At 33.8% G+C, this 20,739-nt stretch overlaps 1 protein-coding gene across 1 annotated transcript in view; it reads right to left on the bottom strand.

The window, feature by feature from the left end:
- Window positions 1-780: 780 nt before the first annotated feature.
- Window positions 781-20,739, bottom strand: part of LOC124357496 (neuropeptides capa receptor) — a 103,697-nt gene continuing 83,738 nt past the window's right edge. The window contains exons 5-7 of the mRNA XM_046809350.1: window positions 18,530-18,800; window positions 7,422-7,726; window positions 781-991 (exon numbers count right to left, since the gene is read on the bottom strand). Coding sequence (XP_046665306.1) covers window positions 806-991; window positions 7,422-7,726; window positions 18,530-18,800 — 762 coding nt within the window. The 3' untranslated portion in view covers window positions 781-805. The remainder of the gene's footprint in view (window positions 992-7,421; window positions 7,727-18,529; window positions 18,801-20,739) is intronic.

The raw sequence follows: 20,739 nt of genomic DNA, 5'->3' as shown, positions 1-20,739 counted from the left end.
TAACAGACAAGTTCACAAATATGAGGCTCTGAAAACTCGCACGTAATGTTTAAGAAACAACGTGATTCGCCTAAAACTAATGTTCGGTGTGGTGTGATATAAAATCGGGAAATAGGACCTTTCTTCTTTATTGACAAAAAAATTAATGGAGTTGTGTATCTTGACCTGTTAACTAATTATTGCTTTCCTCAGCTAGATGAACTCGAAAACATTCATCAACTTAATTTCCAAGAAGATGGCGCTACCCCACAGTGCATTGGTCACCTACGCTTTAAACGAAAAACTTAGAGTTCCATGGATAAGCCAACAAGGACTTGCCCTGTAGCCTCCAAGGAGTCCCGAACTGATATCTTCTGATTTTTCTTGTATGAGTACATCAAAACCGTTGTTTATTCACAAAACATTCGTGACCTGAACCACTTAAAACACAGGATTAATGAAGCAAAGACAATCATAACCGAAGATATGTTAACAAATGTTTTGAGAGGGGTTGAGTATAGTACATTATATAGTATATTCTTTTAAACATATTCGAAACCGCAAGATTCTTTTATGGTAACCCTGTATATTAAAACTCCACATTTTTTCCAACCGTACTTGAATAATATTAAAAGTAATATATTATAACGCAACAAGTAGTACAGTAATGTTTACTACGTTTTTGTGTATCTCAAATTTATATATTAAGGGCGTTTAAGCAATTTATAAAAGGAGTTGTAAGATAACTGTGGAGATGAAGTTTGAAACTGTGGTAATTTAAAATACTGATTTATTTGGCAATGTAGATAAAATGCAAATAGACCTTTCAAATGCAAGTCTCCATCTGAATACAGACTTTATTGGGCATGTCTATTTGTGTCTCTGGTGGATCTGGAGGTCTCATGGTTACTCTGAGCAAAGTTTTGGGCCAAAGGCGAGTCTTGGTAGTGACGGTAGTACAGCATTTATCCGGTGTAATCATCACTACCACATCACGGCTCGAAGGTGGACTCTGAAATATAAAACAAATATAATGTTTGGTGTATATATAATTGTTATTCTTATCTGGAAGTCGCATGGTCACTCTGAGCAAAGTTTTGGGCCAAAGGCGAGTCTTGGTAGTGACGGTAGTACAGCATATCCGGTGTAATCATCACTACCACATCACGGCTCGAAGGTAGACTCTGAAATATAAAACAAATATAATGTTTGGTGTATATATAATTTTTATTCTTATCTGGAAGTCGCATGGTCACTCTGAGTAAAGTTTTGGGCCAAAGGCGAGTCTTGGTAGTGACGGTAGTACAGCATTTATCCGGTGCAATCATCACTACCACATCACGGCTCGAAGGTGGACTCTGAAATATAAAACAAAGATGATGTTTGGCGTATAGATAATGGTTATTCTTAACTGGATGTCGCATGGTTATTCTCAGCAATGTTTAGTCAATAGTAACTCTTAGTATTAATTCTAATAGTATAGCATTTGGCCGGCGATATGGTACTGAATTCGATCTTACACCTATACATAAGTTTAATTCAATTCAGTAGATTGTAGTGTTAATCAATCGTATTGAATATTTTCCAAATTTTTTAACTATTGATGTGAATATCAATAAAAGGATGGAAACACTCCTCGAGGGAATAAAGATTATGTATTTGGAAATGAAAATATATCATTTTAAATAATGATATTTCCAGAATTTAGGTAACTAGTTGCTATTAAAAATCTAAAAACCAAAAAATTCCTAATTATTTTAAACCTAATAATGATTTCTCCTAGTAATAGGATGAAAACTTTCACCGAAATACTTTCTGATTGTCGTCCAGTTTAGAGTAACATTTTATTAGTTATTTCCAGCCATCAAACTGATAATAAACAGCAAATGCTAATAAGGCATTCAGATTATTGCTTATTTGTACTGTTTAAACAGATTTCCTTACAATTTATATTTAGGCTTTTATTAGAAAATAAATAAACATTGTGAGCCTTTAATCCACTCATGAAAAGTAATTAAGGGTGTGCAATTCGAACAACTTGTTTTTACGGTAATATTACTTATATAGCGTATATTTACAAAGTCTTACATTCTATCGTATTGGAAACCGACATCAAAAATATTAAGCGTATATTATTACCAAAGTATATAATTTGTATTACTGCTTGATTAAAAAATCCTCGGGTGGGTTTCTTACAAGAATGCTATTCCGCTTTTAATAAAGTGTCCAAAATTTATATAATTTAAATTTCATTAATTGTTTGACTTAATTTAATGTAATAAAAGCTGAGCTGTACGTAGGCGTAGCATCTGCAACATTTTCAAAAAGTTTTAATTAATAAATAGTTATGGGGGAAAATATATACAGACATATTTTACATATTTTTAATATAATTGTTAATTCATAAATCAAAAATGCAATTGTTCTAGAAAACAACCGCCAAGGTAGGTAATAGTTCAGAGAGACAGCTGATTCTCTAGAATTCAACCACGATAACTCCTTACAATAAAGTACGAGAGTTGACACTTTCTCAAGCCTTAGGGTAGATGGGGGCAAAACAAGCGCGTCGGTTATGAGGTAATTTAGATTAGAGTAGAGGACGTTATATAAGGCTCTGACGTATTATTTGGTTTTGTTTTTTTATTGGTGTCCAAAAACCATTTGCGTAAGTATAACATTTTTATTACTCGCCTTCGGCTCGCTGGGGGCTACGCCCCACAGGACCCCCAAAGGTAAACGCTTGCAAATTCGGGGCATAAGCGGAATTTCGGTGACTGGTTAAGTCCGGACATTAAGTAAATGAACATGGGATTTAAAAAAATTGACCTTTTTCATAGATTTTTTTCCGGATTTCGTAAAAAACTTTTGACTTTGAGGGCATTTTTGCGGTTTAAACCGTTCGAGATAGATACGACAAAAAAGATGACTGCACAATTTCTTGTCAGAAAAAAATTTAATTTTGTCTTTCGATTATGCCATCAGATTTAAGCTACGACCTATAAAATTTTAGGGCCAGTACAGAAGCTTTAGGACAAAAGACTTGCCACTGGGCTAGTTTAAAAAATTGTCACGTAACACTTACAATATCAATACTATAAAAACGCGTTTTGCGGCCCAAACCAATGGAGGATAGAAGTAATGAGTGTTACTGGCACATTTTTAGTAGGATTCACCTCATTTCCTAACTCCAAACGCTTGTCTTATTTCGATTCAGACCAATGGTTTCTGCCGCTATCGAGTCCCGAATAACATGTTTCACGTAAAAAAATTACAAAATAAATTGCTCATAATCAAGTCTTTTCGGCTGAAAAACCATTGGAGGTTAGAGCAAAAAGTCACTGGACCTTGTATGTAGACTAGCGCAATTTCCTAATTTGATGGCGTCAATCAGGATTTGAGCTACGACCTATTACCGTTCGGCCACTATCAGGCTCGAAACTTTATTTTAAGCAAAAAAAATCTCTGGAAATGTCAAAACATTCCCGCGTTTTGACGTCTTAACCCACACGAGATAGGACAAAAGTGTGACTAGACGCTTTTTTGTTTGAACACTTCATTCCCCAACTAAACGGATTAATCATCAGATCGAGCTACAAACCATACGGTTTAGGACGCTTACAGAGGCCTCAAACCAAAAATCTACAAGCGAAAATCGTCTCAAAATTTGACAATATTTTCGATAAAATTTGAGAGAATGTTTGTCGGGTGGGACCGGTTAGAGATGCAGGGAAGTATAATGTGCCCATTCTGTAGATCATAAAAATTTGCTAAAACCACGTTAAAAATTAGATTTGTAGCTACTACCAACGGTTTAAGTCGCTAGACGGATCGGAAAGCAAAAATAATACACCAGTTTTCAAACCAGTTTCAACACCGGATTTTTTAATTTTTTTTGAGGGGTTTTAAAATTATAAAATGCCCAGGTTTTCAGGACTTTTTCCTGTTGGTTTATACGGCGACTAGGTACATGCATGCACAAAGATTTTCAAGTTTCACAGCACTTCTAGTAAGTATGTTAGAATTTTTGTTTCTATTTTATATCAGGTGAGTTGAGTGAGTCAGTGTCACATGCGGGCTGTATAAGTATTTAGATAACGTTAGAGAGTGTGGACATAAAAGTGACTGCACATTTCTTGACAGAAATTTAAATTTTGTCTTTCGATTATGACATCAGATTTATGCTACGACCTATAATTTAGGCAATGTACAGAGCTTGTAGGGAACATAAGGACTGCACTGGGCATGTTTTAATACTGTCACGTAAAACTTAAAAAATCAATAATTAAAACGCGTTTCTGCGGGCCAAAACCAATGGAGATTAGAGAGTAAAGAAGTTTACTGGCACATTTTTGTAGATCACCTCAATTTCCTAACTCCAACGCTTGTCTTATTTCGATCTCCGACCTATGGTTTCGCCGCTATCGAGCCCGAATAAACAAAGTTTCACGTAAAAAATTACAAAATAATTGCACATAATCCACGTTTTTTTCGGCTGAACACTGGTGTTAGAGCAAAAAGTCACTGGACCTTTTATGTAAAGATCGCGCTATTTCCTAATTTGATGGAGTCAATCAGATTTTGAGCTTACGACCTTTACCGTTCGGCCACTATCAGGCTCGGACTCTTATGTTAAGCAAAAAAATCTCTTGGAATGTCAAAACATTCCCGCGTTTTGACGCTTAACCACACGAGATAGGACAAAAAGTGAACACTAGACCTTCTTTTGTAGAAAGAACAACTTCATTTCACCCCACTAACGATTAATCATCAGATCGAGCAGCTACAACCTTACGGTTTAGACGCTACTGAGCCTCAAACAAAAATTCTACCAACGCGAAACATCGTCAAAATTTGACCAATATTTTCGAAATTTGAGAAGCATGTTTCGGAAGTGTGGAGCGGTAGAGATTGCAGGGAAGTATAATGTGCCCATTCTGTAGGATCATTAAAATTTGCTTAAAACCCGTTCAAAAATTAGATTTTGAGCTACTACCAACGGATTTAGTCGCTAGACGGCTCGTGAAAGCAAAAAAACTTTTTTTTTTTAAAAAACCACCAGTGATTTTCACACAGCAGTTTTCAACCGGTTTTTAATATTTTTTGAGGGGTTTAAAATTAAAAAATTCCCGGTTTTCAGGGACTTTTCTGGTTGGTTATACGGCGAAAGGTACCTGGCATGCCAAAGTTTTTTTCACAGTTTCCAGCACTTCTTAGAAGTTATGTTTAGGAATTTGTATCTATATATCAGTGAGTGATGTGGACGCCGTCAGTTTACACATTGCGGACTGTATAAGTTATTTAGATAACCGTTTGAGATGTGACAAATAGTGAGCTGCACATTTCTTGTCCAGAACATTTAATTTATGTCTTTCGACTTATGCCATCATGAATTTTAAGCCCAACTAACAGAACTAGACATATTAATTTAGGCCAGAGTACAGAGCTTTAGGACAAAAGACCTGCACTGGAGCAGTTTAAAAATGTCACGTTAAAAACTTTAAAAAATCAATACTTATAAACGCAGTTTTGCGGCCAAAACCAATAGGAGATAGATGTAAAGAGGTTACTCGACTTACCCATTTTTTAGTAGATCAACCTTCATTTCCTAACTCCAACGCTTGTCTTATTTCGATCTATCAGACCAATGGTTTCGCCGCATATCGAGCCCGAAAAAACGTTTCACGTAAAAAAATTACAAAATAAGTTGCACATAATCACGTTTTTTCGGCCTGAACCACTGGGAGTTAGAGCATAAAAGTCACTTGGACCTTTTATGTAGATCGCCGCAATTTTCCTAAGCTTTGATGGGTCAATCAGGATTTGAGCTACGACCTACCGTTCGGCCACTATCAGGCTCGCGAAACTTTATTTTAAGCAAAAAAAATCTATGGAATGTCAAACATTCCCGCGTTTTTGACGCTTTAAACACCACACGAGATAGTGTCATCAAAAAGTGACTAGACCTTTTATTTGGTAGAAAAACACTTCATTCCCCACTAACGATTAATCATCAGATGCCGAGCTACATAACCTACGGTTTAGACGCTACAGAGCCTTCAAACAAAAATCTACAAGCGAATATTCGTCAAAATTTGACTAATATTTTCGAAATTTGAAGAGCATTGGTTTCGGGTGGACCGACCAGGTTAGGAGATGCAGGGAAGTCTTAATAATGTGCCATTCTGTTAGATCATAAAATTTGCTAAAAAACCCGTTAAAATTAGATTTGAGGCTAACTAACCAACACGGTTTAGGTCGCTAGACGGCTCGAAAGCCAAAAAAACTACCACCAGGAGTTTTTCAACAGTTTCAACGGGTTTTTAATTTTTTTGAGGGGTTTAAAATTAAAAATTTTCCCTCGGTTTTCAGACCTTTTCCTGTTTGGTATATACGGCGAAAGGTACCTGCATTGCCAAATTTCAAGTTTCCAGCACTTCTAGAAGCTATGTTAGAATTTGTATCTATATATACAGTGAGTGAGTGAGTCAGATTTCACATGCGGCTGTTATAAAGTATTTAGATTCATTCCCATTACGATATTTGTAAGGGAAATTACTGTCAACTAATTAGGTTTCTTTTTCACGGGAAAAATATTTATTATTTTAATACAATTCGACAATTATTAACGCATGATTGCAAGATATTACCACTTCAAGCAAAATTTTGTTTCAGTAAATCTTTCAATTTTAAATGTATCTAAAAGTTGCTTGCAGTTTAATATTCAACAGTAAAAATAGACAAATTTTTAAGGTTTGAAGTAAATAATTTTGGAAGAAATATAGTATAAATACAGTTTTCACTTTGAATCTGTACCAACTCAAACAGGAAGTTGAACTCGAGACACGAAGTTTTAAATTAACTTTTATAAGTTACTCTTATAAGAGAGAATAAGTTGATTTATTGTATGTACGTATATAAATTAAATTTTAATTACATTTATTTTAAGACCTTTCTTGAGAAAGACTTTTCAAAAACTAGTGGTCCTGTAATTAATTGGTTAATTAAAATTAAATATTTGGGATTTTAGATCAAGATTACGTTATTAAATGTAAATACTGTTGTTTAATGAAAAATATTTACAATTATTTGAAAAAGTATTCTTCTGTCTATCTCCACCAATAGTTAATATTAAAACTGTAACAGAAGTGCAGATAAACGAATCAACCAATATTGTTGGATTTCTGATTTACTGAAGAGAGTTATACTTTATAAGTAGCATCAATGTTTTGAACTATTAATTTGTTAATTAAAATTACCTGACTATAGATTTAATGAAATATTATAAAAAAATATTCCACTCTAACTTTATAGTCTCTCATTACAGTAGGCTAACGCGAAGTAAAATTAATAGGCCATACTACATCAAGGCAACTGAACTTCCTCCTCTGTAAACGCAGGGAGAGACAGAGAGAACACAATATATAAATTGTTCAACTATAGACCTGGTTGCGCCACGTGAGCGTACGCTGCCACCGGCCCTCTACGTAGCTCTCCCGTATACTGGAGTGATACTCGCGGTGACGCCCGCGACCGAACAGGGTGGCGCGGAACGCGTTGCGGTAGTTGGCAGACATGATGTTGTACAGCACCGGGTTCACTGTTGACGAGAAGTAGTAGAAACAGCCGGCTATGTAGTAGAGCCACTCGTTGATGGTGTAGAAGTGCGTCGTGTTACGGCCGTACACGTACAGCAGACGTTGTGCGTGGAACGGCGCCCAGCACAGGAAGAACGTTATCACCACGGCCGCTGGGAACAGATTTATAATACGTTACATTTCAAGTTTGTTCAAGATTAAACTAGTTCTTAAACAAGCATTTTTTGGGCTTAAACAACTTTTTCTTTGTTTCCCATAAAAATACATTGGAATTAATTTGCCCTTAAAATATCCCATAAATTAAATCATTACAGTTTGAGTGTACTCAAAACTTCGACCTCAAAGTTCCAAAATTATAATTCATGCTGCTAACTTCTGTGTCACACACTAAGAGCCTCGATTATGGTTCCATAATTCAGGCTGAGGCAGTAAGTTAGCGAGTCAGTTACTCAGGCCTTAATATTACGATTGTGTACATATTGAAGGACTAAGGTGATTCTGGGTTTCTTGGTGAAACATTTAAAGCCTCTAACGTTAATTGCTCTCTAAAAACAAATCACCCTTTACAAAGGGAGACCATACATCTCAAGAACAATTCTGTCTCTAACAGAACCAACATCGTTTAGAGACGTTTAAGCCATTAGCATAAAATAAACACATACTCCAGCAGCAGCAATACGAGACACAATCTTCATGGGTTTCTATATAATTATAAACATATGTTATTAGATTAAGACTAGTTCACAATGCTTCTTTAAATTCAGTAATTTCTTTCCTTGTAAAGTGTACAATCATAAAATTAGTTTTTGTATACTGAAACTTAAGTGGTTTAGAACAAAAACTTATGTAGTTATTAAATTTCTCTTGCAATATAATTGACCATTTTGTCACGGATAATAGACGTAAGCTAATTGTTTATCCACGAATTCCACTGTACAAGCACATTACGCTCGTCCATAAAAGTCCATATCGGAGATATTTATATATCTTTATTTATATATTTTAAGCTCAGAAATTCTGACACGATGAGAGCGGATTGCAAAGTGTACACTGTAAAAACATACTGATATAAGCCTACAGGATATATAGAGTAGTTTTCGTATGCAACCATTTAATTATAGGTATTTCTGAAGCAATTTTTATATAAATTTGAAAATATCTCCATCTCCAAGATCCCTCCTGATTTCGTACGACTGAATTTAAACTACATATTCACTTACTAAAACCATGTTCTTCATTTTATACAAGAAACTAAACACCGCCTGACTGGTAAAATTACTGTTTGGAGTTCACGAGTGAAGCAGCGGAAAGTCTAAAAACATTGTGCGTGCCAAACTATGAATAATTGTCTTACATTTTTTAATGAAATAGATTTATGTATTTAATGTTTTAATTACAATAAATTATTATAAATTTACTTTATATTTTTTTAACTGGAAGAATAAATGTTTGCATAGTATTATTCACCACGTTGTTCGTTTATATTTCTTTTTTTATTTTTCTATATTAGTCTAATTTCAATGGTTAGTAATTATAATATTGGTAATTATTCTAATACGATTGTAACATTGTTTATTATTTATTATTAATTGTATCGTTACTTTTGTATTTATCAATTTATTGCATACGTTTAAAATACATGCATTACGCAGTATTGATAACACAAATTCAAAATTGTCGGCCGCCTCCTGATAGTTACCATAAATTAGGAACTTTATACCAAATAATATTTATATATTTAAATAAGCACTCTGCATATGTTACACATGATGGATATCAACACATTGTTCTAAATTCCTAAATGACGAGTGCTGATTAAATAATTAACAGGATTAACTATACTGTTAATAACTATTAAAAGTATAGTCTTATTTTACATAAGGAAGTGAATTAATAAGTGCGGAAAGCAAGTATACACTGGGGTAGGCATGGACTGCGTTAGAAGGTTAGGGTAGGGACATTTTTGGAATAGTTCAATTCGTTCGAACATACCCCGTACCTGTCGCTACACTAAATGTGAGCTCGCTACAATAGGAGCTGATTACCTACCCAGGTCACAGTTCAAAGATCTGTATTATTGCTTTACTTCCATGTTCTTTTATTTCAAGATCTATAAAATCAAACTTTCAATACGTATATTTAATTCAGTACATTTTAAATTTATATTTTTTTTGCTTTAATTTTATATGGTTATAAAATTGTTAATATAATCGAAACCAATGAAATAATGAAAACTATTGAGCTACCCAATAAGTGTAGAGTAAAATTACTTTTTAGTAACAATCAACATGCATCAGTCTTGGTCTATATTTATTTTAACCTATACACTGTATATCATCTTCTAAATTAAATATTTATATTGTTTTTGATGTACAAGAACTTAGAAGCATGCACATGATTTATTATCATTTGCTTTTTATTCAGATAAAATCTATGATTTTAAGTACAAACGAAGCTATTTTTTTTTAAATAAAAGGTAAGTTTTTCTTGTTTCACATATATCTCAATTTAGATTGCCTGTTTATCAATATTCCGTGACTCATATTTAAAAATGTAATGTCAGTAAATGAAGCCCTGAAATTATACAGTGTAGCCATATTTTAGCACATATTTGTGAGATATTGTGAATGTACATTATGTGTCAGATTTCGGGGTATTTATTAAATTTTGTTATTAGACATTTATAGTCTCTAAATTAAAATATCGTTTAGTACGAATTTTTCTAACCCTTCTGGCCACTTTTAAGTTACAAGAATGTTTTGCAAAATTACTATGTACTGTATTTATTGAAGCATCTGTTAAGTGTTCGCGTGAAACAGCTGTGTGACGGCCTGCATCAGAACTGAGCAGGAGCCTATTTCTAAACAATATTAATTTTTGTGAAAGACTGTTACATTATTAACATGAATAATAATATACTTTATAATATGTGAAACACAAAACCCCAAATTTTATTTTTGTTCACTGTTATGTATGTATATAAAATACATGGAAATTACATCGGAAGTACAGATGGCCGAGCGGTCTAAGACTTCAGATCTGAGTTAGATTTAGTGCAATTTCAAATCCTGTCTGTGATATGTTCATTTTTTATCATTACCATGGATAAACCTTGTATTGCATTGACCCTTTTACTTATTCTGTATGATAAGATCCTCGTATAAGCAAGTAGCTCATGAGGACGGGCAGAAAAAGACTTAATGGTGGGAATTGGACCCTCTTTTTCGCAATAAAAAGAAAAAAGGATAGAATTTAAAATATCTTGGATAAGAATGTCTCATTTGTAAATAGTTTCAATATCGTGGCCACTAAACGTTTCAAAAAATCATATTGTCTCAGAACTTTTAAAAATCTAATTTTATTTAAACCTGGAAGTTTCGGTCGACCCATTTCGTGTTGATGAGGTCACTTCTAAAGTGCAATCAACACTAACCGCATAAAATGCATATTACCGGTCCAGACCTTTAAATTATAATCAATCTATTGCTTATGAGTTACTTTTAATGTTTATTGGTCTTTGATTATCTTTTGTGCTGTATCTAGATGGCAACCAGCTTAACTTTATAAGCTGTCATTGTGCTCGATCGTATCTGTGTAGCGGAGATTGCCGGTTGTAAACAAATCATTTCTTGTTTGTTTGGGAGTGCGTATTCGTGATTTGTGTCCAGTTTTAATATAATTAGTTTCATTTTAAAACTAGTAATGGCTGATCCATGTGGATCTAGTGATATTTATAATATGCTCATGGAATCTGATGTACTGCCAGAAGAGGCAAGTGACTCAGAGTGAGAAAACCAAAAACCTAGTGTAAATATATTTTGTTTTTTTTCTTTAATTCTAAAATGTTAAAAACTGTTTTATATACTGCTCTATATCATCAAACATAAAAAAGGTAAGAAACATATTGAATATTTGTTTGATAGTACTTATTTCATTGTGTTGCCTAGCAACTGAAAAAAGGCAAACTTGCACTTTTCTGTATAAACATTATTGTTATCACTTTTTTAAATTTGTTAACCAATAAAACTATATATTTTTGTGTTTATAAACTAAATTTGCTACAATTTGGCTATCCTAAATGTTCTATTCATCTTAAAGTTTTGTAAGATGAATATAGTTTTATGTAACATAATTTTTTCACACATAAAATTATACTCACAATACATGGCATACTTTTTTAATTTTTTAAAATTTCCTATTAAAACTTATTTAGTTTTATTCTCTGTTTTATAACAAAAACATTGATGTATAACACTTTATACTTAAATTAAAAAAACATTATTTTTATGAATTTTACCGTAAGAGCCTGCAAATTGCATGAAAAGTGTCGACATTTTAGAAATTCTGATAGACACTTACAGGGTTAAATACCAAGTTAATTATAATTACTATAAACTGTTTAAAACTGCTATGCATAATGTGTATGTTCCTGTATGTTTCTAACAACAAAGAAAGAATAATTAGATAAGTAAGCAAGAAAGTTGTGGTAATATAGCTATAACAATTCATTATAATTGTGGTCTGGCACACTTTAATTACAACTTTTGATATTGACTTTGAATTTTCAAACATTTTTAAAGCTAAGAAAAGTTTCAATGAGTAAAATTCTTTCTATTTTGTGTAATTGCAATTAAAGGTTAATTGACATGTTTTTTCCAAAACAAAATCACGCAGATAAACACATTTTTCTTTAAACTCAATTTCAAAACTGATAAAGGATGCGTATATTTTTGTATTCACCACTTAATTGCCTTTCGGTTCAGGAAATGCTGTAGCACTGGCATGTTTGCATGGAACGAATACGTACATGGATACTGTACACGTCAATCCTTTGTTTCTTAATATAGGTTTAATGAAATATTTGCTTTGCCATGACGTATGCCAGTTTTATGAAGTGGCTTCTGTGAAGTATTGCCACAAATACCCGCTCTTCTATTTAATTTAACACTGTGATTTTAGTTTAGTTTCCTTTTCCCCCACATGGAATTAAACTGTAGTTTTATATTAGATGAAACATGAAACAAAAGATCTGGTAATTGCAAAAAAAACTCTACACAGACAGTATAAGGAGCGACCGACAGCCTGCAATTACCTTCGTTTCTCCAATATGAGAGCGTCTTGTAAGTTATCTGCGAAGAGAGACTACCGTCAGTACTTAGACAAAGTGGATCAGGGAGTATCCGTGTGAACCTTCGTTTCTTCTGGAGCCACGTTAACGCTATTAGAAACTCTTCCTCGCTGCCCCTCACGCATGTTTTACAACGACATCGAATCAAAGGAACCTCAAGGGATGTGCGAACTGTTCAGGGATTTTTTCTCCTCAGTGTATACGAAGCCCACGGAGATATTTATACCTGTTAGTGGTGACCACTTTGGAAACTCCATTTTTTCAAGAATCTCTCACACCAAGAAGTATTGAGCAAGCTGAGGAAGCTCGATGAGACCAAAGGATGGGGTCCTGATGAAATTCCCCCGATGGTTTTGAAACATTGCAGTGGTCTGTTGGCGGGGACCAATTTGTGATCTATTCAATGCGTCACTGTCATCTGGTGTCTTCCCAGAATCTTTAAAATTAGCCTACGTTGTTCCCCTCCACAAAAATGGGGGCCATTGAAGATGTTGCTAACTATAGACCAATCTCGATTTTGCCAGCTATTGCCAAAGTTTTTGAGGACCTCTTTCTTGACCGTATAAAGCATAAACTGGCTGGCTTAATCTGCCCACAGCAGCATGGTTTCATGAGTGGGAGGTCTACTGTGTCGAAACTTAACGTTTATTTCAGTCCAAAATACATGAAGCCTTCACCGTCAATAATCAGTTAGATGCCATTATATCTGGATTTCTCCAAGGCTTTCGACACAGTAGACCACACACTACTTTTGAGAAAATTGCTTGATCAAGGATTTGGAAGCACGGAAATTAAAGTGGCTGACAAGCTACCTCTCAAACCGGCGTTCATTTCATCAAGTTTGCTTCGGCCACTTCATCAGAATTCATTTCATACTCTGGAGTTCCCCAAGGATCGCTGTTAGGACCCTATCTCTTTTCACTCTTCATAAATGACCTTCCTGAGGCTCTACAATGCGACTCACTTCTGTTTGCTGATGATGTGAAACTGTTTTCCATCGTATCCACTGAAGAGGACTGCCTACGAATCCAGGAAGATCTTTGTGCGATCGACCGCTGGTGCGAAGAGAACAAAATGAAACTCACACTAAGAAATGCCAAGTGATGACCTTCCATTCGGAATCTCTCCCCCGTTGTCCATGAGTACAATATACGCACGGAGCCCTTAACTCGTGTAACTGCAGGTAAAAGATCTTGGTATTACATTAGTACCTTCACTGAATCCTGAGTTGCATGTGCGAAACATTTGCAGCAGAGCAAACAAAATGCTTGGATTTGTCTCCCGATTCTCAAAAGGCTTAAGTGACACGGCTTTAAAAACTTTGTATTGTGCTTTGGTACGCCAAATCCTTGAATATGGCTCTCCAGTGTGGAACCCCCACCAGAAGTTTCTCATAGATGAACTAGAGACTATTCAAAGAAGATTTATTTCGAATAGTGGGTGTCAGGAGTGGTCCTTCTCTATCGTCAGGTTCCCATCGGGGAAGTGTCTCGTGATCTGGGGACTCCTGACTCTTGCGGATCGCAGATTCTCCGCTGACGTTGTACTGCTGTCAAAGATCCTTAACGGCAAGATCGACTGTCCCGATATGCTGAGCCAGATCCTCTTCAGGACCCCTTCAGCCACTCGCTCCAGAGACCTGTTCGCTAGGCAGCAACATCGCACCAACTACGCAGCAAACGATACGATGTACCGACTTCAGGAGTTCTGGTAATAACGTCGCCGACATCGTTGACTTTTTTGTGGACAGTATACCAGTGCTCAAGAGGAAGATCGCCGATCTGCATGAGTTATCTGCCTAGGAGTTGCACAATGAGGGAAGACATTTCGTTCTTACACTTTATCTGTACGTCCTCTCATTGCTGTTTATTTATATATTGTGTCTTGTTATTTCTTGTCTAATCTTGTTTATTCTCATTGTTTCGTGCTAATTTATTGCTGTTATTGGTTCGTTGTTTTCCATAGTTCAAATCACGGTACACTAATAATTAATTACGTTATTGTCATTCATAGTTTATATCCTTTCGTCACTTAAATAGTTTATTAATCGTTATTGCTCTATTTGTCACTGTGGTTGTTTACTTTCATTGTTTAATATTATGTTCAAAACTGTAAAAATGGAGATGTCCGTTGAAATGTAAAATAAATAAAAATAAATAAATAGAAAGTTTTTCATTCTTTGGAAACTAGTATGTGTTTAATTTTAATGACACAATATTTTACGATATCGTTACACGGAAAATCGATCAATATTAAAAATAATGTAATGATTTATAAGAACTTGATGCATATATATATATATATATATATATATATATATATATATATATATATATATATATACTATATATATATATATATTTCTTTACTTTAAGAAGAGTTAATAAAACTGTAATAATTCCCCTCTCAAATTAAAAAAATCATCAAATGGTAAATATAATGTGTGGAATGTTTTCTAGATATATTGCCCAAATTAAAATGCGAAACCTAATTTTGACTCCTACATTTTGTACATTAAGGACAATTTTCGGCAGTAGGCAATATTCAGATATAATACAAGAAGTGTTAATATATTACTAATAATGTGTATTTCCTCATTGTTTTACGTATTATATATAATGTAAAGCGGAGACAATTTTAAATATAAGGGATACCAGTCTGACCTAGAAGTAATAAATACATAAATAAAGAATAAATACTTTATTACAGCAGTAAAGAAAGCCATTTAAAAATATTTGAGTCTTAGGATTTAGTTGCTACGTTTACCAGTGATTTAAATAGTTACATAGATATAGATATAGTAATTCTGTGGCAACAGTCGAACTTACAAGAAAACAACTTCTAACTTTACATATCAATTTGAAACATTCGTGTTAAAGTATGATATGAAATACTTCTTAGTATAATATTTATTGAATAATTAAATCCGGCCAATGCTATAGACAATAGGCAGCGTATACAGTTCACTTGTTATCAGTTGAGGTGTTTATAGTCTGAACCTCGGCCATGCGTTCGCCTGAATTATTTAAACGTTTAAAGAATTAATTTTACCTTTAATTTAATTGTGTTCTTTGCCTCAAGTGTTAAACCCATTGTGCTGTAATGTTAAATATTGGTATTCATGTTATGTTTTAACACCAACTGGATAAGTATATATTTAGTTTTAGCTGTGCCATATATTCCTAAATTAGTTCACAAGAAATAATTTTACAACAGTTACAACAGAAAAAATTGCAACAACAGCAATATGTGTTCAATAATAATATAACAATAACAGTTTATTATACTAACTATAAAATGATAAACTATACCAGCAAGCAATAACTTGATAACTATACAAAAAACCACAAGAGAGTGCAGTTGAGGGAGGACCCTATTTTGCCCGTGACCTTGGAGCGGCCAACGAGAACTGAGCGACGTTGCCAAACTTGTTCCCCGCTGTAACCACAAGCCGCGCGAGTCCAGCGTTCTTAAAATACTTAACCGTTACGCTCGAAAGAAATGTTAGAGCTGTCTTGAATTAATTAACTACGTATTACAAAATGTAATTTTACGATCATTTAAAAAAAAGTACATCTCTGTAGCTTATTTCCATGTTGAGTTAAATGGATTGAAATAAATTATTGTATTATATTACTCATATACGAAGATCGTAGGATTAAAATCTTTAGCCGAAATATAAATTAAAAAGAAAACATAAAAATACCGCAAAAACGTTAATTTCCCGTTAATATTCCGTGAAAATGAAGAAGACTCCGAGGTTTTGGCTACGATATTGCCGCCTGAGAGCGAATAAATAATATACAAGTGCAAAGGTAAGAATATTATTAAGTCAATCATGCTTTTTAACGTATTTCATTTTAAAATAGTAGGCTCTAAAAGCTATTTAGTGGAAAATTGGATTATTTCAAATTTTAAAAATATAATTGTTCTATAATTTTAAAATTGATTATATTGTTATATTTTTTTAATTATTTTTAATCAAGCAATACGTCATGCAGTGTCCAATATAAGCAACATGTATATTAATTTTGTATGTGTTTAGTAATCGTTTAAAATCACTGAAAAGATTGTTGTATCGTATGGAAATAAGCAAGTACTTTACTCTGACTAACTGACGGGAGGATTTGTTTGTTTTAATCGATAGTTAGTTTGTAATAACATTAATAAACTATACAAGTAATTTAAATATAATATAGCTGTCAACACATTTTAAATATTGTTTTTCAATTATACTGATAAGTTTTAAATATTCAGTATCAGTTTTAGTTTGTGATAGCGCAGCGGTTTATCAGCCACAATGCGCCAGCCGTGCCGGGCGGCAGCGGCAGTTGTGTGGCAACGTCGCGCAGGCCAGTCCATTCTATTGGTCGCCGCCAACTGCACTCTCTGGTGGTTCCTTGTATAAGCAATATGCAATGATAACAATTTATCCTGACATAGCTATTCAAACCTAAATTTCAACTTAATACGTAATTCAAAAATCCAAAATCTTCTTCCAACATATCCAATATTTACAATCTGGTGTCTACCAGTGGATGGAGCACGCGCGCGCGCGCGTTTGTGCGTGTGTGTGTGTGTGTGTGTGTGTGTGCGCGCGTGTTTAAATGTGTGTGTGTGTGTGTGTGTGTGTGTGTGTGTGTGTGTGTCTGTTTGGTGTTGTACTGAAATTTTAAATGGACATTCTTAGGGTTCCTGATTAACATAATATAGGCCTATTCTTATTTCGAAAATCCCTCCGAGCTACGTCCCACACGTACAATTAAAATTTTACCACTATTTTAAATTTGTTTAGTATATAGTCTTGAAAGCATAGAAAAGCTTGATAGTAAAAATACAACTTATATTATATTTTCTGAAACCACTGTTAAGCATATAGAAAGAAAATATTCAGATAATAAACGAAAGTTTGAGTAAAAAATATACTTTTAACTCTACCTTTTAGTCAGTATTAAATATGCAGGTGCTTGGTATGATCAAAACAAGGTAAAATCAACTATGAAACAAAAAAATACGATAAATAGTAAAAAAAATAGAGAAATGGTCATAAATATATACTTTTACACATATTTTCATACTCGCTGAAACAAAGCAAACTCAACATTGGCGTCGGGAATATTCTGCTATTTTCTCGTAGCCATCATGTGTACACATAAGCCCAATGTAAAACTCTTACGCTTACGCTCAGTCAATAAACGTACTAAATATTCAATCATTAATCAAATTAAATTACGTGTACTGAAAGAAATCACATCTGTGGTTTAAGAATTCGATGCATGCAGTATCTATGTCATAATACTATTGACATGCGCATGCGTAATTATTCTCTAATACAATACGCTTGTATTTATTATTTTCAAAACATCATTAATATGTATTTTCTATGTATATTCTACATAAACTAATGTATGAGTTCATCCAATATTACAAAATTCACCTTTGTGATTTGGGACATTCTCGTACCTTTCTTGTTTCAAGGAATCAGGAATCAAAGTGTTGACAATTGGGCATATGGAATGAATTCCCCCTCGGGAAGGAGAGTATACGACTATTAAAACACACAGTGTGAATTCGTATTGGGATTTGTCTGGTTTAGAACCCTCTCTATAACCTCTCATTTCCACAGAGGGAGTTCCCCAAAGGAAAAAATCAATCTGGGGAGTGAACCAGGCTGTACAATTTGCTGTTTTCTAACCAAACCAAGTAGGGAACATGAACCTTAAATGAATTAGTTCTGTTACATTAATATTCATGTCATTATCAACTTTGATAACATCTAATAAGGATAGTAATAAAATTAAAACTTAAAAGTAAAGACAACACTAACTCAGCATCCTGATTATTGACTTCCTGGATTGGGACTTTTTGGTCTCTCCGTGTACAGTGCCGTCTACGCTCTTGTCCAAGGAGTTGGAGCGGATCTGTAGCCCGATCTTGGCGTACAGAGCGACGATCACGCACAGTGGTATGAAGAAGAATATCACAAAACTCAGCTCGTATATGGGAAAGTGCTTTGGTACGTTTTCCTCCAACATCCCGCAGAAGGCCGACTCCTCAACTACGATATTTGAATTCGGTGGGTAGTTAATGTAGTTCACCTGTGAGAGAAAGCATAATGTTACGCTACTTAATTGCCTATCTAACAGCAAGTTTCTTACTATGGTATTATTTCCAAAAAACAAGGTAAGTTCTATGATAACATTTACTTAAATTTTCATAGGATTTAGTATTTTCCTAATGGATTGATTTAGTATGTGATATACCCCACGGATTAGAATCATTGGCGTGATTTAGCAAACAAAGAATAACTCATTAAAAAACAACATATTTGACCTGTTAAAATTCTTTCTCAAATATTCTTTTCGACGCAAATGGAATTAGATTTCATGTGTTAGCTGTAATGGCGTTTGTACAAAATGTGGCTTTGATTTTCTTACAATTAGAATGTTTGTAAATATATTCACTTCAAATGGTTCGATGCTATTGTATACTTATGATACACTTGAAATCCGTTATGATAGCCATAACATGTGAGAACAAAAATATATAAATACAGCAGTATATGTATTATTGTACTTTAGTATGTTGCTGAAAATAAATGTATTTATCCGTTAACTGAGTTAAAAATAAGCAAATTACAAACTGTCGTTAACATGAAATTATATATTGCTTGAGACTGGCTTATGAACATACTCGTATTCAAACTAAATACTAACGGTGCATCAAGTTTAGTGTAAATCCATTATAAATTGCAATAACTGTGGATTTAAAGTATGTTCCTACAATGTGATTATATTATCTCAAAGTATAAATGGCATACCTTGGACGACCACATTCTTAAAACGAAGACTTGTATCAAGAAAAGATGCAAGAACAAATATTGCTGTAAATATCCCTAGAATATTAAACAACTATTCTGTTTTATTCTATAATGCTTAATACCACAAACATAGGGCATAGTATATTTCTATTATGAATATAAAAAATGTATAAGCTTAAAAGCTGCTTGAATTTGCTGAACGTTTCTTTTTAGGTTTACGTTGAGAATTAATCGAGATTAACTAATGCACAAATTATAATGGCCACCATATTGAAACTTTTAGTTGGTAAAGAATATATTTCAACTGATCCTATTAAAGAAATGAGATTCCCGATGTATTATGTGGACTTCATCCCAATTCATAAGGTGGTCTTAGAACCAACAACTATGTTCAATTTTTTACTTTTCTGTTAACCCCTTTCTCATGTTTTATTTGTGCTCTTTTGTGTTTATTCTCGAACACGTATTTAAGAGATTTAATTTCAATATTTTGAAAAAATTGGAAATTGTAGCATAAATGGGTTGTTTTTCAGAAGAATTGTAACATTCGTACTTGTCATTCCCTCATTATATCCTCACTCATTTTAGTTTTATAGGATGAACTAGCAATTACTCACCGCTTTGCACTCGATTTTCTATTAATAACAAGTACGTCATAGGCACAAGTCTATGTCCTTTCTCAATACATTGTACTGGAAGATTAAAGAGCAATATTTTAGAACCCTAAAGTCGGAGTTTGAATGGGCGTTTACCATTTTTGAACATGGTGTTGACGAGAAAAATTAGACTAGCCATTCGGTACCCAGAAAATCAACAAATACCATTAGATATATGAACGATAAATCTCACCATCATTTCGTCAATAAGTTCGGTGTATTGAATAAAAATCATGTAATCTACATATGGGATAACGAATCACAGTACAGAGAGTATTATTACAGGAGATTAGATACACAGATCAATAAAAACAATTTACATCCTAGTAATATTAGAAATGCAAAATTGTCTTTGTTTGCCTATTTTGTTTTCCACGCGGTAACTACTCAATCGATTGTTCTCAATGTATTTTATACAGATATTCTTACGGATCCTGAGATGAATATAGGCCTATTTTTATTCAAAAAATCCTTAAGGGCTACGCCCCACTGGTCTTTAAAGTAGCGAAAAATCCCATATTGGTCTTTGAAGTTGTGTAATATTAATTAAACAAGCCTGAC

Source organism: Homalodisca vitripennis, chromosome 3, assembly GCF_021130785.1.
Source record: "Homalodisca vitripennis isolate AUS2020 chromosome 3, UT_GWSS_2.1, whole genome shotgun sequence".
NCBI classification, from domain to species: Eukaryota; Metazoa; Arthropoda; class Insecta; order Hemiptera; family Cicadellidae; genus Homalodisca; species Homalodisca vitripennis.
This window is presented reverse-complemented; position numbering and strand designations above follow the sequence as displayed.